The sequence below is a fragment of the Erinaceus europaeus genome, chromosome 21, assembly GCF_950295315.1.
Source record: "Erinaceus europaeus chromosome 21, mEriEur2.1, whole genome shotgun sequence".
Lineage (NCBI taxonomy): Eukaryota > Metazoa > Chordata > Mammalia > Eulipotyphla > Erinaceidae > Erinaceus > Erinaceus europaeus.
The window spans coordinates 4,898,542-4,922,541 of record NC_080182.1 but is presented as its reverse complement, the minus strand read 5'-3'; the positions used below and the strand labels follow the sequence as shown (position 1 = coordinate 4,922,541).

At 44.9% G+C, this 24,000-nt stretch overlaps 1 protein-coding gene across 1 annotated transcript in view; it reads right to left on the bottom strand.

The window, feature by feature from the left end:
- CFAP92 (cilia and flagella associated protein 92 (putative)) overlaps nt 1-23,994 on the bottom strand; it is a 50,707-nt gene extending 26,713 nt beyond the window's left edge. Inside the window, exons 1-6 of the mRNA XM_060180329.1 lie at nt 23,856-23,994; nt 22,339-22,543; nt 18,503-18,634; nt 16,760-16,832; nt 14,358-14,479; nt 2,211-2,357 (exon numbers count right to left, since the gene is read on the bottom strand). Coding sequence (XP_060036312.1) covers nt 2,211-2,357; nt 14,358-14,479; nt 16,760-16,832; nt 18,503-18,634; nt 22,339-22,543; nt 23,856-23,993 — 817 coding nt within the window. The 5' untranslated portion in view covers nt 23,994. The remainder of the gene's footprint in view (nt 1-2,210; nt 2,358-14,357; nt 14,480-16,759; nt 16,833-18,502; nt 18,635-22,338; nt 22,544-23,855) is intronic.
- Between the last annotated feature and the right edge of the window lie 6 nt (nt 23,995-24,000).

The following is a 24,000-nucleotide window of genomic DNA, read 5'->3' as shown; positions in this document are numbered from 1 at the left end:
TTAGTAGCTACAACATAACAAACATTTAAAGATAAAAGTCAGGAAGCCGGGCGGTAGTGCACCAGGTTAAATGCACATGGTACAACATGCAAGGACTGGCTCAAAGATCCTAGTTCGAGCCCCCAGCTCCCCACCTGCAGGGGGATCACTTCACAGGTAGTGAAGCAGGTCTGCAGATGTCTATCTTTCTCTCCTCCTCTGTCTTCCCCTCCTCTCTCCATTTCTCTCTGTCCTATACAATAACAACAACAGCATTAGCAACAATAACAACAAGGGAAACAAAATGGGAAAAATGGCCTCCAGGAGCAGTGGATTCGTAGTGCAGGCACCAAGCCCCAGCGATAACCCTGGAGGTAAAAAGGAAAAAAAAATGTCAATAGTCTTTCCTCAAGATATCTTGACAGCAGCTAAAGACCTTGGGAGAGTTAAGACTTTCCAGACTCTGGAAATGGACCATGAACCAGCTCAGGAAGCTGACACCTAAGCGTCGGCAGATCAGCCACTAGAGGGCGTGCGTTCACCCAGGTGGCGCAAATCCTCATCCAACTAGGTGTGTCTCTCCTTGCTGTCACACCCACCGCTCAGGTTCCAGCCAGACCCCACTGCTCTGAAGGGAGCCTGGAAATGGTGTCTCTCTCTCTCTCTTTGAAAAAACAAACTGTTTTCTCTAAAGACAGCAGTTTGTTCTATGATTACCCTCCTTTAAAAAACAAAGTTATACACAGCCCAGGAGGTAGCATAATAGTGTTGGACTTTTTAAAAAAAATATTTATTTACTTATTCCCTTTTTGTTGCCCTTGTTGTTTTATTGTTGTAGTTATTATTGTTGTTGTTATTGATGTCATCATTGTTGGATAGGACAGAGAGAAATGGAGAGAGGAGGGGAAGACAGAGAGGGGGAGAGAAAGACAGACACCTGCAGACCTGCTTCACTGCTTGTGAAGCGACTCCCCTGCAGGTGGGGAGCCAGGGGCTCGAACCGGGATCCATACACTGGTCCTTGCGCTTTGCACCACGTGTGCTTAACCCGCTGCCCTACCGCCAGACTCCCTGGACTTTCATATATGAAGTTCTGAGCTCACTCCCTGGCACTGCATATGCCAGAGAGATGCTCTGGTTGTCCTTTGCTCCTCCTCTCATTAATCTTTTTTAAAAAATACACAAAAATAAAAACTCACAAGGACCAGCCTAAGGATCCCAGTTCAAGCCCCCGTTTCTCCACCTGCAGGGGAGTCACTTCACAGGCGGTGAAGCAGGTCTGCAGGTGTATATCTTTCTCTCCCCCGTCTTCCCCTCCTCTCTCCATTTCTCTCTGTCCTATCTAACAACAACAACAATAGTAACTACAACAATAAAACAATAAGGGCAACAAAAGGGAATAAATATTTTTTAAAATTTAAAAAATAAAAATAAAAACTCACATAATTTTACCCAAAATATACTCTAAGATTCCCATCATCAAAACATGTGGAGATCAATTTGCTATCAATTTGCAGGAGACCTAATTTCTTTTTTTAAATATATTTATTGCATATATATATATTTTTTGCCTCCAGAATTATTGCTGGGGCTCAGGGCCTGTACCACAAATCCACTGCTCCTGGAGGCTATTTCTTTTTTCCTTTTGTTGCCCTTGTTGTTTAACATTGTTTTGGCTATTATTATTGTTGTTGTTCTTAATGATGTTTTTGTTGGAAAGGACCGAGAGAAATGGAGAGAGGAGGGGAAGACAGAGAGGGGGAGAGAAAGACAGACACCTGCAGATCTGCTTCATGGCCTGTGAAGCGACCTCCCTGCAGGTGGGGAGCCGGGGACTCGAACCGGGATCCTGACGCCGGTCCTTGCGCTTTGCGCCACGTGCGCCCTACCCCCCTGAGACCTATTTTCTTAATTGTGACGCATCTTTTTTATTTTCCCCCTACTCCAGAGCACTGCTTGGCTCTGGCTTATGACAGTGCCAGGAACTGAACCTGAGACTTCAGAGGCTCAGGCACAGAAGTCATATGCATAACCACGATGCTATTTCCCGGGCCCTAAACTGTGGTAACGTCTTACAAACGGATAAAATGACCCCCACTTGGCTGAAGGAGCTGTGAGTATGCGATGAGGTGGCAGACAGTCCAGGCTCAGTCACCAAGAGCACCTGGCTGGAGGGCACCTTCCCGTGTGGTTCAGGACAAGCGGAAGCCGTGCAGTGGGGCTGCAGCTACCTGCGAGCAGCGGCGTCACTGGCAGCTGAACAGAGAAGGTTTCTGGTTTCCAGTGGCCTCCGTGCTTGGATTCCATGTCCTCCTCTGTCGGTGACTTCTTCTTTTTCTTAGAACTTTTCTTTTTCCCATTGGCATCTCTCAGTCTCACTGTGTAAACAAAAGCAAAGAAAGAAGCAAGCCAAGGGACTCTCACCCAGGCTGCCAGCTGTGATGGCAAACGTGCTGCAGAGATTCTGGAGGGTTCTGGGAGCTGCTTGAAGACAAAGGTCGCTCTTTGTGCTGCTGCCCCTTCCGGAAGCCAGAGTGGAGTCTGACCATAGACGGCTGCAGCACAGGAAATGGCACACAAACGGGTAGACGACAGGACCTGCGTGCCTGGAGTCCCAGGCTCCAGCCTCGTGCCACATGGACTGGAGTGTTGCCCCAGCATAGCTTTCTCTTGCTCTCTCTGTCATGAAACTCTGTCTCATATGGATACATGAAATGACTCTTTTACATAAGCATAACTAACAGACAACTTGTAAGAGCTACTGGCAGGTAGACAGTGGGGTACGTACTGATTCCACACCCGCTGCCACCCAGTTAGACGGCAGGGAATGAAGGTTGCTATGCATGACGACGGGTCAGAGTTCTCCAGAGACTGTAAAGACTGGCTTGGTGGTTTACCTTATGAGTGAGAGAGACTCCAGAGCACTGCTCTCGTCATATGTGGTGCAGGGGATTAAACCTGGAGCCTCATCCATGCAGTCCAGCCTCTGCCTGCTGAGCCCTGCATGGTTGCCAAGGCAGCTCCTCACCAGAGGGCAGGACACAGGATCAAGCTTTGTAACTGAACCACCGCAGGTCCAGAACCAGTCTCACCCTGCTAACAGGTAACCCTGACCTGGCATTCCTAGCCCATCCCAGTGACCTCATCTGTCCAATGGGGGGAGCACTAGTAGCACCTGCTGCTGGGGTTCTGAGGGTAAATGAGCAGGGACATGAAAAGTCAGCTCTCTGCCAAGCTCACATCAAGAAGAAAAAGGAAGGAGTCGGACGACAGAGCAGCAGGTTAAGCACAGGTGGCATAAAGTGCGAGGACCTATGTAGATCCCGGTTCGCCCCCGGCTCCCCACCTGCAGGGGAGTCGCTTCACAGGCGGTGAAGCAGGACTGCAGGTGTCTTTCTCTCTCCCTCTGTCTTCCTTCCTCTCTCCATTTCTCTCTGTCTTATATAACAATGATGACATCATTAACAACAACAATAACTACAACAACAATAAAAAAACTAGGGCAACAAAAGGGAAAATAAATATATAAAAAGTTTAAAAAGAAAAAAGGGACAGACACACAAACTGACTATAATTAATGTAAAGAGCTATTGGTTCTGTGCCATCAAGATGAATGGAACATACTAGAACGTCAAGTATTGAATCCAAAAGAAAGGGAGTTGGGCAGTAGCGCAAGGACCGGCATAAGGATCCCGGTTCGAGCCCCCGGCTCCCCACCTGCAGGGGGGTTGCTTCACAAGCGGTGAAGCAGGTCTGCAGGTATCTGTCTTTCTCTCCCCCCTCTGCCTTCCCCTCCTCTCTCCATTTCTCTCTGTCCTATCCAACAACAATGACAACAACAATAACTACAACAACAAAACAACAAGCGCAACAAAGGGAAAATAAATATAATTAAAAAAAAAAAAAGAATTGAATCCATACACATGGGGGACTGAACAGATACCAGAGGTGGCATTTCAAATCACTGGGAAAAGAGAGCCTAGTTAGACTGCTTACACAAACTATCTATTCAGAGGCAAACAAAACAATGAAGCATTCATGCCGTGTGCAAAAGGAATCACAGACTTAGAAGAGGAAAGAAAAATCTCTAAAGTCACTATAAGAAAACACAGGAGAGGGAGCTGGGCTGGCGCAGCGGGTTAAGCGCAAAGTGCAAGGACCGGCATAAGGATCCCGGTTCGAGCCCCCGGCTCCCCACCTGCAGGGGAGTCGCTTCACAGTGAAACAGGTCTGCAGGTGTCTATCTCTCTCTCTCCCCCTCTCTGTCTTCCCTTCCTCTCCTGATTTCTTTCTGTCCTATCCAACAACGACAGCAACAATAACAACAATAATAATAATGATAAACAACAAGAGTAACAAAAGGGAAAAAATAGTCTCCAGGAACAGTGGAGTCCCAGGACAACCCTGGAGGCAAAAAAAAAAAAAGAAAGAAAGAAAGAAAGAAAGAAAGAAAGAAAGAAAAGAAAAGAAAAAACGGGAGATTAAACTGACATCAAAATGAGGAAGAGCTCCTTAAACATTACCAACAAGTATAAACTAGAGCCAAGGAAGTAGCTCAGCAGTAGAGTGCACGCTTTGCACATGTGAGGCCCTGGGCTCTATCCTCAGTACCAAAAATAAATCAAAACTGCATCAGGGCAAAAAAGCAAGACACTGTATCAGCTGGGGGAGTAGCTTGGCTGGTAGAGCACAGGATTAGCAAGACCCCATGTGAAGAGTAAAGGGTAAATTACAGGCCCTAGTCTGTGATGCTTACAGTGTTGTGCTAACTAGCAATGCCAAATCTGCAGGAGACGTAGAAAATAAAGTTTACAAACCAGTAATAGAAAAGAGTAAACCCAGAAGTTGGGCGGTAGCACAGCGGGTTAAGCGCACATGGCGCGAAGCACAAGGACCAGCTTAAGGATCCCAGTTCAAGCCCCCAGCTCCCCACCTGCAGGGGAGTCGCTTCACAGGCAGTGAAGCAGGTCTGCAGGTGTCTATCTTTCTCTCCCCCTCTCTGTCTTCCCGTCCTCTCTCTATTTCTCTCTGTCCTATCCAACAATGACGACATCAATAACAACAATAATAAAACAACAAGGGCAACAAAAGGGAATAAATAAATAAATTTTTTTTTTAATTTTAAGTCTTTAAAAAAAGAAACCCATGTCTGGAAAACACCTCAGTGAGTAGAATATACAACTTGTGGTGTGCAAGGTCCTGGGTTCAATCCCTGGTATCACAGGGAGCACCATGAACAACACCAAAGGAAGGTAGAGTAGTATTTTAGTCAATCTCTCTCTCTCCCCCTTTCCCTCTCTCTCTCCAGTTGTATATAGTCACAGTGGTCACTCAACAGTTTTCTACACACACAAGAGCCTCGGTTTATTCTCAAACACTACAAGAAAAGAATGGGAGGGGGTCGGATGGTGGCTCACCAGGTTAAGCTAACATTGTAGGAAGCGTAAGGACCCACACAAGGATCCCAGTTCAAATCCTCGGTTCCCCACCTGCGGGGGCGGGGGTCGCTTCACAAGCAGTGAAGCAGGTCTGCAGGTGTCTATCTTTCTCTTTCCCTATCTCCCTATCTCTGTCCTATCCAATAAAATGGCCACCAGGAGCAGGCATCAAGCCCCAGAAATACACCTGGAGGAAAAAAAAAAAAGAAAGAAAGAAAAGGTAAGCAAAGGGAAAAGAAAAGAAATTAAAAGGATAAGCCAACAGAGAAAAATGTAAAGAAATAGGAACAGGCAATTCACATGAGTGTGTGACCAACTGAGCTTCCCCTGACCCCATCAGGAATCAGAAATTAAGCCCTTGACTGTACCAGGACTGAGGGAAGACATGGAAAGACAGGTTTTCTCAGGACTGCCATGGAAGGAGGGAGGAAAGGGAAGAAGGGATGGAGGGAGGGAGGAAGGGAGGGAGGGACGGAGAGAAAGAAAGAGAGAGAGAGAGAGAGAGAGGGGAAGGATATGGCCTGGAGAGGAAACCACAGCATGTCTCGAGGAGGCAAGGTACATTTCCCCTGCCCTGAGACCCTGCTACCCCTTGGGGAGCTCCTGCATGGAAGAAGGGTGGCACCACCACCTAGGGGAGACGTTATAGTCCATAGAAGGACATGGACATGTGTCAGAAACAATGCTGAGTGCAAAGGGCAAGCTGCAGGAAAACGAGTACAGATGAGATCATCTCTGTGACATTCAAAACACTGAATGTGAGAGAGTGAGGTGGCAGGGAGGGGCCATGCTAGCCTCAGTGTCAGGAGAAGGTGAGTTCAAACTGCATTTGTAAGAGAAAGGGACAGAATTCTTAGTTTAAGAAATAATAGCTGAGCATTTCCCCAAATTGAAATAGGAGGTAGACCATCATATCCAAGAGGTTGTAAGAGCTCCAAGGAAAATCACCAAACCTATGTTAACCAAGGTACATAATTAAAATGACAAAGATCGAAGACAAGGGGAGAATGATAAATACCATGAGAAAAAGGCAGAGGGTCACTTATCAAGAAATTCCCCTAAGACTAGGAGCTGATTTCTCCCCAGAAGCTCTAAAGGCCAACAAAGACTGGCAGGACATACTCAACATTTTTGATGGAAAGGAATGCTCTACCCAGTCAAGTTTATCAGTCAGGTTTGAAGGAGCAATGAAGAGCTCTTCAGATAAGCAATGGACCAGAGAATTCAACTGTACCCAACCAATTCTACAAGAAATACTAAAAGGAAAAACTGAATGCCTGCTCTCAATAAGGAAGTACTGGAGCCAGGCTCTCCAACTGCAGGGGGGAAATTCAGGAGTGGTGAAGCAGGCCTACAGGTGTCTCTTCATCTCTCTCCTTCTCTACCTCCCTTTCCCCTTCTCAATTTCTGTCTCTGCCCAATAACAAATAAAACTTAAAAGAAAAGAAAAAGGAAAAAAAGAAGCAGATTCATAGTGCCAGTACTGAGCCCTCCAGCAATAACTCTGGTGGCAATAAAACTAATAAAATAAAGCACATTCTTTGATCCTAAACTGCAGAACTGAGGTTACTAGGGGGTGGTATGGGGAGAATGCGCTGCTGTGGTGGAGAGGGCATGATGGACTTTGGTGGAGGGAGGGATGTTGGTGCTTTGGGGTCGAGAGGAAGAGGCAAGTTCAGTAACATATTTTAAGGTGATAAATTGTACTTCTGAAATATTATAGTTTTGTAAACCCAAGTTACTTCAAAAACTATATTAGGAGTTCCTGTTACAGAGGCGGAGCTACGAGCAGCAGATCGCTTTCTCTCCTCTCCTCTCCTCTCCTCTCCTCTCCCGGATCAACTAGGAATACCAAAGGAGACCACCCGGACCGAAACAAGACAGGACTAGAATGACCACAGGAACCCAGTAAATCACCCGTGAGTACAAACACGCGTGGCTGGTGACAGAGAGGAGAGAGGGGCCTAAGGAGAAATTAAGTGACTGCTAACAGTTCAACAGTTTATCAGTGGAGACACCACCTCCAGTCTGCTCCACAACAAGGGGACAGCTGAAGGGAGGAAAGGACTCCCCAGAGACTCACCAAGTGCAACTCTGAGTCTCCATTGCTACTACCCTCAGAATCTGGAGCAGCAACAGGGAGGGACACCAGGGGACAGAGATCTAACTGCAAAACTCAGGAGAAGACCTATACCTCGGTGGCATAGCTGAGGGGCTGTGAAAGTCTCTTTGCATAACCACTGGATTATCTCTGCCACACCCTGCTTTATCTCTTGGTCAGGAGTCAGTGATTAAGCTAAGAAGCCTATTGATAGTTTAAAAGCCCCCAGGCTCCCGTAGCCTACAGGGAAGAAAAAAGAAAAAAAAAAAGAGGCTTTTACACCACTGAGCTCCAACTCAGGGATTGAAAAAACTGTTAACTTCCACCACGGTAAAACCTTTAATTAAATTACTTGGACACAAGTCAATCCAGGCAATAGTGATCAATAATTTGAAAAGTACTGATAAAGGGAACTCATAACATAATATATAAAATGGTTAAAACAACAAGAAAAAATATTGGAGACTCGAACCAGGACAAGAGTCCAGCTAAAAGTCCTCCAGAGGGTGAAGCACAAAACAACGAGTTCAACATCCAAACATTAGCTAAGGAAATAATAACAGGAGTGAGTAAAGAATTTGAAAAAAATTGTAATCAGAAATGCAGGAACAACAAATGAGAATATGGAAGAAAATTCTAATTATCTCATGGTTATTAGAGAGCTGAAAGCTGAAATCGCTGAGCTAAGAAGGCAACTAGCTGAACAAGCTAAAACAGTATCAGAGCAGGGCAACAAAATAGATGAACTCCAGAAAGCAGTAGAGGGCAGACAGAATAGAATCTATGAGGCTGAAGACAGAATTAGCAAGATTGAGGATGAATTAGAGACAACTAAAAAAGAAGTAAGAGATCTCAAAAAGAGATTAAGAGATGCTGAAAACAACAACAGAGTCCTATGGGATGACTTCAAAAGAAACAATATACGCATTGTTGGCTTACCAGAGGAAGAAAGAGAAGGAGAGGAAGAAAGCATTCTCCAGGCCATAATAGCTGAAAATTTCTCTAGTCTAGACAACACCAAAGACATAAAGATTCAAGAAGCCCAGAGGGTCCCAAACAGAATTAACCCAGACCTAAAGACACCAAGGCATGTCATACTTAGAATGGAAAGGAATAAGGATAAAGAAAGGATCCTCAAGGCTGCAAGAGAAAAACAAAGAGTCACCTACAAAGGAAAGCCCATAAGATTAGACTTCTCCATACAAACACTACAGGCCAGAAGAGAATGGCAAGATATCTATCGAGTGCTCAATGAGAAAGGCTTTCAGCCAAGAATACTATATCCTGCTAGACTGTCATTCAGACTAGATGGAAGCATCAAAACCTTCTCAGACAAGCAACAGTTGAAGGAAGCAACCATCACCAAGCCTGCCTTGAAAGAAGATCTGAAAGGTCTCCTATAAACAACCAGACCACCACAAATAGGATATATATCAAAACACTCTAAAACTCTACAAGAATGGCGTTAAAATATCTTCAGTCTTTGATATCAATAAATGTCAATGGCCTGAATTCACCTATTAAAAGACACAGAGTAGGAAGATGGATAAGAAAACACAACCCAACAATATGTTGTCTACAGGAAACTCACCTAAGGCAACAAGACAAACACAGACTTAAAGTGAAAGGATGGACAACTATCGTACAAGCCAATGGCCCACAAAAAAGGGCAGGAACAGCTATTCTCATATCTGACATGATAGACTTTAAAATAGACAAGATTAAAAAAGATAGGAATGGACACTACTTAATGCTCAGAGGATCAGTCAATCAAGAGGACTTAACAATTATTAACATCTATGCACCCAATGAGAAGCCATCTAAATACATCAAACTTCTACTGAAAGAGCTACAGCAATATATTAACAGTAACACAATCATAGTAGGGGACTTCAACAGCCCACTATCTCAACTTGACAGATCATCCAGGAAGAAAATCAGTAAAGACATAAGGGAGCTAAATGAAGAGATAGATAAACTAGAACTATTGGACATTTTCAGAGTCATTCATCCCAAGAAACTGGAATACACATTTTATTCAAATCCACATGGATCATTCTCAAGGATAGACCATATGTTAGGCCACAAAGACAGCATCAGCCTATTCAAGAGCACTGAAATCATCCCAAGCATCTTCTCAGACCACAGTGGAATTAAACTAACACTTAACAATCAACAAAAGATTAGTAATAGTCCCAAAATGTGGAAGCTCAACAGTACACTTCTTAACAACTTCTGGGTCAAAGAGGAAATCAAGGAAGAAATCAAAATGTTTCAAGAGTTCAATGAAAATGAAGACACAAGCTATCAAAATATTTGGGACACAGCTAAAGCAGTTCTAAGAGGGAAGTTCATAGCTATACAAGCACACATTAGGAAACAAGAAAAGGCACAAATAAACAGCCTGATCGCACATCTTAAAGACCTAGAAGAAGAACAACAAAGGAATCCTAAAGCAACCAGAAGGACAGAAATCACTAAAGTTAGGGCAGAAATAAATAACATTGAGAATAGGAAAACCACACAAAAGATCAATGAAAGTAAATGTTGGTTCTTCGAAAGAGTGAACAAAATCGACAAACCTTTAGCCAGACTCACAAAACAAAAAAGGGAGAAGACCCAAATAAATCGGATAGTAAATGAAAGAGGAGATATCACAACAGACATTGCAGAAATTCAACATATCATGCGAGCCTTCTATGAACAACTATATGCCACCAAGCTAGAGAACCTGGAAGAAATGAATGATTTCCTAGATACCTACCAACTTCCAAAACTAAGTCAAGAGGAAGTGGATAACATGAACAGGCCCATCACAGCTAATGAAATTGAAACAGTTATCAAAAATCTTCCCAAAAATAAAAGTCCTGGACCAGATGGTTTTACAAATGAATTCTACAAAACTTTCAAAGAAGAATACCTCTACTTTTAAAAGTCTTCCAGAAGATTGAAGACACTGGAATACTCCCTGCCAGCTTCTATGAAGCCAACATCACCCTGATACCAAAAGCAGACAGGGACACAACCAAAAAAGAAAACTACAGACCAATATCTCTGATGAACATAGATGCAAAAATATTGAAAAAAATTCTAGCCAACCGGATACGGCAGTATATCAAAAAGATTGTTCATCATGACCAAGTGGGGTTTATCCCAGGCATGCAAGGTTGGTTTAATATACGTAAGTCAATCAATGTGATCCACCACATCAACAAAAGCAAGACCAAAAACCACATGGTCATATCAATAGATGCAGAGAAAGCCTTTGACAAAATACAACATCCCTTTATGATCAAAACACTACAAAAAATGGGATTAGATGGAAAATTCCTGAAGATAGTGGAGTCTATATATAGCAAACCTACAGCCAACATCATACTCAATGGTGAAAAACTGGAAGCATTTCCCCTCAGATCAGGTACTAGACAGGGCTGCCCACTATCACCATTACTATTCAACATAGTGTTGCAAGTTCTTGCCATAGCAATCAGGCAGGAGCAAGGAATTAAAGGCATATAGATTAGAAGAGAAGAAGTCAAACTCTCCTTATTTGCAGATGACATGATAGTATACATGGAAAAACCTAAGGAATCTAGCAAGAAGCTTTTGGAAATCATCAGGCAATACAGTAAGGTGTCAGGCTATAAAATTAACATTCAAAAGTCAGTGGCATTCCTCTATACAAACACTAAGTTAGAAGAAATTGAAATCCAGAAATCAGTTCCTTTTTCTATAGCAACAAAAACTATAAAATATCTAAGAGTAAACCTAACCAAAGAAGTGAAAGACTTGTATACTGAAAATTATGAGTCACTACTCAAAGAAATTGAAAAAGACACAAAGAAGTGGAAAGATATTCCATGTTCATGGGTTGGTAGAATTAACATCATCAAAATGAATATATTACCCAGAGCCATCTACAAATTTAATGCTATCCCCATCAAGATCCCAAGCACATTTTTTAGGAGAATAGAAAAAATGCTACAAATGTTTATCTGGAACCAGAAAAGACCTAGAATTGCCAAAACAATCTTGAGAAAAAAGAACAGAACCGGAGGCATCACACTCCCAGATTTCAAACTGTATTATAGGGCCATTGTCATCAAAACTGCTTGGTACTGGAACATGAACAGACACACTGACCAGTGGAATAGAATTGAGAGCCCAGAAATGAGGCCCTATACCTATGGACATCTAATCTTTGACAAAGGGGCCCAGACTATTACATGGGGAAAGCAGAGTCTCTTCAACAAATGGTGTTGGAAACAATGGGTTGAAACATGCAGAAGAATGAAACTGAATCACTGTATTTCACCAAATACAAAAGTAAATTCCAAGTGGATCAAGGATTTGGATGTTAGACCAGAAACTATCAGATACTTAGAGGAAAATATTGGCAGAACTTTTTTCAGCATAAATTTTAAAGACATTTTCAATGAAACGAATCCAATTACAAGGAAGACTAAGGCAAGTATAAACCTATGGGACTACATCAAATTAAAAAGCTTCTTCACAGCAAAAGAAACCACTACCCAAACCAAGAGACCCCTCACAGAATGGGAGAAGATCTTTACATGCCATACATCAGATAAGAGTTTAATAACCAACATATATAAAGAGCTTGCCTGACTCAACAACAAGACAACAAATAACGCCAGCCAAAAATGGGGGGAGGACATGGACAGAATATTCACCACAGAAGAGATCCAAAAGGCCGAGAAACACATGAAAAAATGCTCCAAGTCTCTGATTGTCAGAGAAATGCAAATCAAGACAATAATGAGATATCACTTCACTCCTGTGAGAATGTCATACATCAGAAAAGGTAACAGCAGCAAATGCTGGAGAGGGTTTGGGGTCAAAGGAACCCTCCTGCACTGCTGGTGGGAATGTCAATTGGTCCAACCTCTGTGGAGAACAGTTTGGAGAACTCTCAGAAGGCTAGAAATGGACCTACCCTATGACCCTGCAATTCCTCTCCTGGGGATATATCCTAAGGAACCCAACACATCCATCCAAAAAGATCTGTGTCCACATATGTTCTTGGCAGCACAATTTGTAATAGCCAAAACCTGGAAGCAACCCAGGTGTCCAACACCTGGGGAATGTTATGCATGTACAAACTATTGTATTTACTGTTTAATGTAAAACATTAATTCCCCAATAAAGAAATTTAAAAAAAAAAAGAATAGGAAAGCTATCAGGGGAGGGGATGGGATACGGAGATCTGGTGGTGGGAATTGTGTGGAGTTGTACCCCTCTTATCCTATGGTTTTGTTAATGTCTCCTTTTTTAAATAAATAAAAAAAGGAAAAAAAAAAGAAAAATGTCAATAAACTAACATGTATCCACAAAAAAAAAAGTAGACTTCCATTTCTTGTAAATTAGCAAACATGAACAGGACAGAAATGTCAGATAGAGCAAAATATTCACAACTACACTGTGGGTACATGGTTATGCTTTTCTGTGTACTTTCCATTTTCAGTTCAAAACAAGTGCTTTTAAAGTCCCATTAAACTACTTGAAGAACAGAAGTGAAGGATGAGACCGTGTCATGGGCGGGAGGGGGTCATCAGGAGTTGAGAGGTATTGTTAGGGAAGCGTGGCCTAGTCTCTGAGGAGGTGAAAAGTAGCGTGGGGTTTTGTTCAGCAGTGTCTCAGACACCCCCAAGAGGCTCTGGTTCCAACACTCACCTCTCTCTGCAGCTTCAGAATGTGGACAAGAACCAGGAAAACACAGACAGATTGATTCAAAGGAAATGATCTATTGCAGTTAGAAGTGGACAAATTGGAAAGGGGCCCTGGGCCTCAGAGTACACCAGCTCTGGGATTTTCTTTTCTTTTCTTTTTTAGATTTATTTTTTCTTGCCTCCAGCGTTATTACTGGGGCTCAGTGCTGACACTATGAATCCACTGATCCTGGTAGCCATTTTTTTTCCCATTTTATTGGATAGAACAGAGAGAAATTGCGAAAGGAGGGGCATATAGAGAGGGAGAGAGAAAAACAGCTGTATACCTGCTTCACTGCTACTGAAGCAACCCCCCTGCAGGTGGGGAGCCAGGGGCTCGAACCCAGATCCTTGAACTTCATACTATGTGCACTTAATCCAGTGTGCCACTGCTTGGCCCCCAGCTCTAGAATTTTTTTTAACCTCCTACCAGAAGCCCACCTGCTTGCAGAGAAACTGCTGAGGAGACCCTGTCCCAGTTTGAGGGGATAGTCTAATGGCTCCTGAAAATCTTCTATCAAGGTTTCCTGCTTCTGCATAAGCAGGTCCTGAGACCTGGGTGGGAGGGTCCTCCTTGTTCCACCAGGAAAAGTGAAGAGCTTTGTATCTTCCAAGGAGGGTCTTTCCACACCCCTTGCTCTTCTGTGCTCCCCCAACACCCCACCACCTACTCCCACCACAGTATCACAGAAAATTAGAGTTACATGTTTGAAGGTCTCCAACATAAGAGGCTTTTGTGCTCCCCATCTACACAACACCATGGACCAGAAGCACAAACAGGCTGGTGGAGTGGAAAGAGTGAGAGTAAGTGAATGGGACAGACAGACTGGGATGAATGGATGGGTGGATGGGTAGATGGACGGATGGACAACAGGGCTGGATGGGTGCGGTGATGGATGGATGGTAGGGGGTGTGTGGCTGTGAATGGATACATGGATGATAGGGATGGATGAAGGAGGCAAAATGAGTGAGAATGAGAAAGTTGAGAGTGTCCACAGTATTCTTTTATGTTAGAGTAATGGCCAGTCAGATATCAAAGAATCTTGAAATGGTCTTAGTCTAAAATACTCCTTAATTTTCCCCAGTCTAGTTCCCAAATCCCATCCTTACTTGGGAATTTCTGCTTATCGGACAAGTTTGTTATGCTGCCAAAGGACGTCCTCTGGATGATCTCTTTCATCGCCAACCCGGCAATACCTCCCATAGCACTCGGCTTCCCTGACACGCTCCATCTAGAAAATTCACCACGAGGAAAGATAAATGAAGGGAGGTGCCTGGGAGCCAGATTTCTAAGAATCTACTTCCCAGACTCAGTGTGAACATTTGTTTTTGTTCCAGTGACCTCATGGCCTCACATACATGTAAGCCCTTCACTCCCGAGTCAATCTTTTTCATTACAAAAGGGGAGGGGGCGGTGGTGTACCTGGTTAAATGCACAGGTTACCATGAGCAAAGACTTGAATCCCAGCCCCTGATCCCCACCTTCAGGATCTGTGAAGTATTGCAGATGTCTCATTATATCTCTTCTTCTCTAACTCCCTCCCCTCTCAGCTTCTCCCTGTCCTGTCAAATAAGGGCAAACAAAATCTGTGCTTCCCTGGTGTCACAGTGCTTCCCATGTGGTGTCAGGGTTCAAACCTGGTGCACCTGGTGGACTGAGCACGTGTCACCATGTTCAGGGATCAGGTTCAAGGCCCTGGTTCCCACCTGCAGGGTGGAGGTGTCTCTATCTACCCCCCTTCCCCTATCTCTCCACTATCTAAACAAGTAACTTTTGTTTTTAAAAGATGGGGCTGGGAGTCGGGCGGTAGCGCAGCGGATTAAGTGCAGGTGGCACAAAGCACAAGGATCCCGGTTCGAGCCCCTGGCTCCCCACCTGCAGGGGAGTCCCTTCACAGGCGGTGAAGCAGGTCTGCAGGTGTCTGTCTTTCTCTCCCCCTTTCTGTCTTCCCCTCCTCTCTCCATTTCTCTCTGTCCTATCCAACAATGACAACAACAATAATAACTACAACAATAATAACTACAACAATAAAACAAGGGCAACAAAATGGAATGAATAAATAAATATTTTTTTTAAAAAAAGATGGGGCTGAGTAGTTGCACACATGGTTAAGTGCACCTGGTTACATTACACAAGGACCTGGGTTCAAGCCCTGGTCACCACCTGCAGGGGAAAGCTTTGCAAACAGTGAAGCAGTGCTGAGGTGTCTCTCTTTATCCCTCTCTATCTCCCCCTTCCCTCTCAATTTCTGTCTCTATCCAATAAATAATAAGTGTTAAAAAATTTAAATATAAAATTGATATACCATGATCATGGATGGGAGAACTTCACAATTAAGAATTATCAGTTCTCAAATATATATATATATATATATATATATATATATATATATATATATATATATATGTTATAGATACATATAATAGATTACAAGTCCTGATACACACACACACACACACACACACACACACACACACACACACTCACTCACTCCTGACTTCTTAAATCAAGGTTTTCTAGTGACATGACACATCATCAATGGAGCTTGACTGTCTCCATTGTAACCTGTCCTTTACTTACATCCTCCAAGGACTCCCCCTTCCCCAGACACTTCTTAGCTGCTGGAGGCCCCCTAACAACTGCCCTCACAGCAAGCTGGCTGGGGACTGAAGGACCTGAGGGGTGGGAAGGACCTGGCTTCATCAACGCTCCAAAAGGCACTTCCAAAAATTCTAGCTTTTTGTTTGGTTTGTTGGGGGCGGGCTTGTACTTGTGTCATTTTTTTAGTCAGAGAGAGAGAGAGAGATGGTGGACAGACAGGATTAAAGCTTCTGCCATTGCCACAGCACCTCCCATATGGTGCCAGGGTTGAGCCTGGGTTGTGTTCTTATCCATCAAGCTCTACCCAGTAAGCTCTCCCACCAAGAATTCAAGTTTTTTTTTTTAATATTTATTTATTCCCTTTTTATTGCCCTTGTTGTTTTATTGTAGTTATTGTTACTGATGTCATCACTGTTGGATAGGACAGAGAGAAATGGAGAGAGGAGGGGAAGACAGAGAGGGAGAGAGAAAGACACCTTCAGACCTTCACCGCCTGTGAAGCAACTCCCCTGCAGGTGGGGAGCTGGGGGCTCCGGAATCCTTATGCTGGTCCTTGCGCTTTGTGCCATGTGCACTCAACCTGCTGCACTACTGCCCGGCTCCCAAGAATTCAAGATTTATATTGTTTTTGATGTTGCCTTCTGGCTTTCTAGTCTTATATTAATGTGTGCAAACCACTGAAGTCACTCAGTTGGAGGCACTGGTTCTGCCTGAGAGAGAGAGGGAGGGAGGGAGAGAGAGAGAGAGAGAGAGAGAGAGAGAGGGAGAGCGCAGTGTGAGGATCAAGCCAGAGGCCTGGCTTCTAGAAGCATACAGCCTGAGGAACAGAGGACAGAAGCCATAGTTCCTGTGGGTCAGCATGGACTGCCTGAGGCCTCCCCCGCCCCAGTACAGCCTGTGCCGGTCTTACTGAAGGGCGCTGAAGTCTTCCATCTTCAGCAGCTTCTCATACTCGTCCATGCTCTTGGGGAGCGACTCCGGCTCTGCCAGTGAAAACAAATGCACATCAGCACACATGCCCAGGCTTCCTGCCCCAAGCCACTTACCAGCAGAGGATTTTACAGCCTGTAACACTGTTCTTCAGGCAAAAGGCCTGGAGATGATAAGCATTCATTTAAAATAGAATGTTCATGTGTGTATGGAGAGGGTGTTAATAACAAGGAGGTGGTCACGCAATGAACACTTTTGTTCCTGAGGCACCAAAGGTCCCAGGTTCAACACTCAGCACCAGCAGAAGCCAGAGCTAAGTGGTACTCTGGTGGATAAAATAAAACAAAATAAAATAAAATAAAAATAACAAGTAGATAAGTGAATATGAGACTAATTATGACTGTTTAGTCTGCAGTTTCTTATCTCATAAACTGCTGATTAAAAAAGACAAAGAAGGGGGTCAGGCAGTAGCACAGCAGGCTAAGCGCACGTGGAACAAAGAGCAAGGACTGGCGTAAGGATCCCGGTTCAAGCCCCCGGCTCCCCACCTGCAGAAGAGTTGTTTCACAGGCGGTGAAGCAGGTCTGCAGGTGTCTGTCTTTCTTTCCCCCTCTCTGTCTTCCCCTTCTCTCTCCATTTCTCTCTGTCCTATCCAACAACAATGACATCAGTAACAACAACAATAATAAACACAACAAAATATAACAACAAGGGCAACAAAAGGGAAATAAAAGCAATTTTTTTTAAAAAGACAAAGAGGCTATTATCTGTCTAGTTGTCCACTATCATAATGAGGAGGTTACAGGTAATGGTAAGAGAGCTGCAGTACCACCACACCCTAGCAAGTGAAATACCACAGCATCAGGATTCTATATCTCCACCACTGAGGGCTACAGAAAGACTTCCAGGAAACCACAAAGCATGAGGTGACTTGCTAGCCTTGGAATATATGTTCTGTCTCCAGGATTATGTCAAAGAAAAATCCTGGAATGAAAGCAAAGAAGTTGCCACAGTATATTCATGGGAATATTAACCATTTTAGATACCAGTGATGAAATCATACTTTCCCTGTTTATAGTGTGCTTTTCTATATTCACTGAACTTAAAAATAAGGAGGAGGTGAAGGAGGAGGAGAGGAAATGGGGGAGGAGGAGAAGAAGGAGAAGCAGCCGCACTATATAACTTCTATAATTAAGAGGCTTTGGTGGGGCTAGATGGTAGCACACCTGGTAGAGTGTACATGCTACCACACTCCAGGACCCAGGTTCAAGCCCAGGTCCCCACCTGCAGGGGCCTCTCTGTCAAAGACACTAAAAATATTAATTTTAAAAAGATCATCTTGTCTGCAGTAGACAAAATGAGTAAAAATTATAATACTGCACCAAAGTAAAGGACTCTTGCGTGGGAGTGGGGGATTTCAGGTCCTGCTGCATGTTGGTGGAGGAGGCCTCAGCTGAGGAAAGAATGTTTTGCAGAAAGCTGAGAAAGTTTACATATGTACCAACAGCTGTATCTACTGTAAACCATTAATCCCCCCAATTAAAAAATATATATATATAGAGAGAGAACATAAATCAGAAACAGAAAGGCAACTGCACAGCAGGAAATGGGCTTGCTTGGGCCAGGACCCCAGCACCAGCGAGCGGCTGATGCAGGTAACAGGCAGGTAACGGCCACTTCAGTGCTGCTCCCCTGCCCATCCATGAGGGTCGTCTCCACTCACCGTTCCCAGACTTCAACTGCTTTTTGAATTTTTCTGATTTCCCTGGGGGCACCTCCAGGATCGGCTCCTCTTTGATGTGGTTGCTGTGCTCAGACAATTTCCTCTGGTTTAAAACCAGATGCCTCACTTCCTCTAGAAGACCGATGAAGAAGGACCCATCAGCTCTCAGTGACAGGCCATGGCTGGGCAGCTACTATGTGACCGTCAATGATGAGACCCACTGGGCCCCCACCCTCCAGAGCTGCCACTGCTTCTTCAAAGCATCAGGTAGGGGGGTCGGGCGGTGGCGCAGTGGGTTAAGCGCAGGTGGCGCAAAGCTCAAGGACCGGCCTAAGGATCCCGGTTCAAACCCCCGGCTCCCCACCTGCAGGGGAGTCGCTTCACAGGTGGTGAAGCAGGTCTGCAGGTGTCTTTCTCTCCCCCTGTCTTCCCCTCCTCTCTCCATTTCTCTCTGTCCTATCCAACAACGAATGACATCAACAACAATAATAATAACCACAACAAGGCTACAACAACAAGGGCAACAAAGCTGGGAAAAAATGGCCTCCAGGAGCAGTGGATTCATGGTGCAGGCATCTAGCCCCAACAATAACCCTGGAGGAAAAAAAAAAAAAAACATCAGGAGGGTCTTGGGGGGGGGTTAAATAGAATAATGGTTCTTCTTCTTCTAGCGTTTGCCCTTCTTCCGTAGCCAGTCAACAGCGTCAGGTTGAGCCTGATGTAAAGTTTCGAGACCTCCTTTGAATCTGGAGAGGTGGCAGTCGTTGACTATGTGGGTCTTAGTCTGTCTGGAGCCGCAGGGGCAGTTCGGGTCGTCTCTGGCTCCCCAGCGATGGAACATAGCGGCGCACCGGCCATGGCCTGTTCGATAGCGATTGAGGAGGGCCCAATCATAACGTGCCAGGTTAAAGCCGGGTTGACGCTCGCAAGGGTCTGTGATGAGGTGTTTGTTCTTTCCCTCGTCTGACTGCCAACTCTGTTTCCAAGAGTCTGGAACAGAGAAGTTCAGTGTAGGCGTAGGGGACCAGATTGGGTGACGAGACGTCAAGCGTTGGACAGGGTGGGCGAAGATATCCGCGTATATTGGCAGGTCCGGTCGAGCGTAGACGTGGGAAATGAACTTAGATGAATAATGGTTATGCAAAAGAGATTCTCATGCTTGAGGCTCTGAAGTCCCAGGTTCAATCCCCCTATCAACATAACCCAGAGTTGAGCAGTGCTCTGATTAAAACAAACAAACAAACAAACAAACAAACAAAAACACCAAGGAACTCAAACCCCAGCTGGCAAAGATGACTATGATGTACTTCACATATCCAGAGTCATGTAACCATCACACTGTACGTTGGCTTTGACAAGCTGAGCAGTGTCCCTTGGCTCAGCAGCTGGTGCTACCCACAGAGCTCCTTGTGCTGGCTAGGAGTGTGGTGCTCAGGCATCCACTTCTTTAAAAATATTTATTTTTTTAAAAAAAACATTTATTTATTCCCTTTTGTTGCCCTTGTTGTTTTTTATTGTAGTTATTATTGTTGTTGTTACTGTTGAATAGGACAGAGAGAAATGGAGAGAAGAGAGGGAATACAGAGAGAGGGAGAGAAAGATAGACACCTGCAGACCTGCTTCACAGTTTATGAAGCGACTCCCCTGCAGGTGGGGAGCTGGGGGCTCAAACCGGGATCCTTATGTGGGACCTTGTGTTTAGCGCCATCTGCATTAACCCGCTGCGCTACTGCCTGACTCCCCAAAATATTTCTTATTTATTCATATGAGAGAAAGAAAAGCCAGGGCACCACCTTCGTACATAGACACCAAGGACTGAACAGGGGAGCTCAGGCATGCCAGACCCTGCCAGTCCTCGAGCACCCTCCCTCCTCCAGTTCTGGCCAGCTGATTTTACCTCTCTTCCAATGTGGCTCCCACAGCCTCCTCTCCAGGAGGCCTTCCTGAACCCCTACCCCAGCTCCTTCCTTGGGTGGGTGGAGGTGGGAGGATGGGAAGGTGTCAAAAGGAGACTTTCTGGGTCTGGGAGATAGCTCAGCGTGCTAGAGTACCACTGAACATAGCTGGGGACCCACAGGTCACAGGTTCAATTCTGATAGCACCTTATGCCAGAGCTGAACAGTGTTCTGCTTTCTTTCTCTCTTGTTCTCTTACAATAAAATAAAGTCTTGTGGGGCCAGGCAGTAGTGCACCTGGTTAAGTACAAGCATTGCAGTGTGCAAGGATGCAGGTTCAAGCCCCTGGTCCCTACCTGCAGGGGGAAAGCTTCACAAATGGTGAAGCAGGGCTGCAGGTGTCTCTTTGTCTCGCTCTCTCTCTTTCTATCTTCCCCTCCCCTCTCAATTTTTATTTCTCTATCCAACAATAAATAAAGACAAATAAAAACCTCAAAGAAATAGAAATTTCAAATGTATGAAATAAATTCTGGGGGGGGGAGGGACAGTTAGCTGGAGAGTTAGTGCTGAGGTAGAGCATAGGATCTAAAAGTGAGAGAGCCCAAGGCTCAATCCCCACCACCACTAATAGCCAGAGCTGATGGTGCTCTGGTCAAGAACAACAACAAAAGAGGACTGAGGAGATAGCTCAGCCTATCAGAGCACCCACTTGCATATCTGAGGCTCCAGTGATCACAGGTTCAACCCCCGGCACCACCTTATGCCAAAGATGAGCAATCATCTGGGCTCTCCCCCTCTCTGAAATAACAAATACTTAAAACATCTTTTAACCAGAGCACTGCTTAGCTCTTAAACTTGGGACATCAGAGCCTTACACACTAAAGTCCTTTTGCATAACCACTATGCTGCCTCCCCAGCCCAATAAGTAAACATTTTTTAAAAGAAAACAAACAAAAACATATGGTTGTGGGAAGGGGAAATAGCTCAGCTGATAGGTCCAGGACCCTCCCCACTCCATCCCTGGCACCAGTACCAGAGAGGTACTCTAGCGTCTTCCTTCCTTCCTTCCTTCCTTCCTTCCTTCCTTCCTTCCTTCCTTCCTTTTTCTTCCTCTTTTCTTTCTTTCTTTCCTTCTTTTTTTCTTTCTTTCTTTTTTTCTTTCTTTTGCCTCCAGGATTATCGCTGGGGCTCATTGCTCCTAGAGGTAATTTTTTCCATTCTTTATTGGATAGGACAGAGAGAAACTGAGAGGAGGGGGAGATAGAGGAGAGAGGAGGACACCACAGATCTGCATCACCGCTTGTGAAGCGACCCCCCTGCTGGTGATCAGCTGGGGGTGGAAGCGGAATCCTTGCCCAGGTCCTTGAATTTGGTACTATGCATATTTAACCTGTGCACTGCTGCCCATTTAAATAATGAAATCATCTCTGATGTGAAATAATCTCTCAGATACAGTAAAACAAATCTTAAAAACATAACAAAATAGTTAATAACATTTTTTTTAAAGAGACTTTCTGGCGATGATATAATATTGACACCAAAAGTCTAGAGGGTCTATAAATGCTAGCATGACGAGGGAGAGGGGAAAGGATTTTTTTAGTTTCCTCTTTTGTTTCTTGAAATCCTCTCACTTCTTCCCCGTGAGCACACACTACTCAGCCAAGGACACCGGCTGGTGGCGGGTGTCCACAAGGGCCCCTCCCAGGGGAGAGGAGATACTGAAAGGTGGCGGAGGCAGAGGTGGTGGCTACTGTGCATGCACCCTAGGCCACTTCCAGACGGCCAAGCACCTTCAGGGCTGACCCACCACTGCTACAGAAGCCCACCTGTGCGCCCGTGAAGTAAGGACACGGGGCGCTGGCTTTGGTCTTACTGCCAGTGTGTGCTGTTGGGGGGGGGCAGCCTGGAGCCCCTTCCCTACAGTGCCAGCAGGTAACTCACCAAAGGAGCCCACATCCTCCAAATACCCCGACGTCTTTAGCCGGTAATAGCGGACCTTCTTGGCAACCTTGTCCTTGGTGTCCCACAGCCGCAAGGTGATGCTGTGGAAGTTGATTTTCTTCAGCAGCTCCTTGGTCATGTTGATGTTGAAAGTTTGGGCCCAGGACACCCAGACTTTGTCTCCCTCATTCCACAGCTTCACAGTCTGTGTGAAAGGACATGACGGGAGTCAGGCGATGGCGCATCTGGTGGAGCCCACACATTACAGTGTGCAAGGACCCTGGTTCAAGTCCCTGTTCCCCACGTGCAAGAGGGAAGCTTCATAAGTGATGAAGCAGGTCTGTAGATGTCTCTCTCTCTCCCTGTCATCCCCTCTCAATTTCTCTCTTTCCTATCAAATAATAAAATAGAAAAAAAATGGCCATCTGGAGTGGTGGATTCATAGTCCTAGCACCAAGCCCTAGTGATAACCATGGTGGCAATAAAAAGAAAAAGAAAGGACATGGAAAAATGAAGTGGGCTGCTTGTTGGAGCTGGCTCCAAGTTGATTCTCAGGGAATCGGGGCCCTGGGTCCTGCCCACCTGACCTCTGTGCCAGCTCTCTCCCAGGCCTGAATCCCAGTATGACATGGTATCATGGTCTTGATCCTGTCACACTGCTTGGCTCAGAGGAAATTAAAGTCAAAGCATTGGTCTGCAAACAGTGTACTTTTGAAGTTCAGTCCTGGAGCTGAGTCAAAAGCAAGTGTGCCCAACAGATACACACATACTCACACACACACATTCACAATGGAAGCACTTGCAAGAGGTAAAAAGATTTGGATACACAGAAGAATTATGGGGCCAGGAGATAACTTGCCTGGTAGAGTGTACGAGGCCTGGGATTCAAGCTCTGGCACCACACATGAGCACCCTGTCAGTACTAGGGAAGCTCCATGAATGTTAGAGCAGGACAATGGTGTCTCTCCCCTTTTATCTTACAAAACAAAACAAAACAAAACAAAACAAAACTTTTAAAAGACAGGAAATTGATTGGGCTAGGGAGGATGTGTAGCAGTATCATGCATGCATGAGATCCTCAATTCATTTTCCAGCACTACATTTAAAATACAATAAAAAAAACCCCAAAAACCTGGGGCTAGGTGGTGGCTCACGTGGTAGAGCTTATGTGTGGCTACCACACACAATAACTCAGATTCAAGCCCCTGGCCCCCACCTGCAGGGGAAGCTGTGCAAGCAGTAAGGCAGCGCTGCAGGAGTCTCTCCTTCAAACAAATGACTATTGGGAACAGTAGCGACTTGTAGACACTGAAGCCCAGCAGTAAACCTCGTGGTAAACTTTTTTCAACTTTAAACTAAACAGGAAGTCATGTGATTGCCATTGTCAAGTCAGGGCAGGTTCTCCTGCGTAGACCTATGTGGGGCCTGGTAGTCTGCATTTCTAGCAAATCCCAGGGGGGAGTGAGCACTCTGTAGGATGTGTGAGACCACACTAGACTGCGCATGCACACACGCACCTTCAGTCCTGAATCCAGGAACACTTTGGCCACCAGTGGGAATAGCAGAATGTCCACCTTCTTTGGCTCAATGTCGTCCGGCAGGAGGAAATATTCCAAGTGGAAGAAGCGGCGATTCTTCAACATAGGTTTATCCATCTTCAAG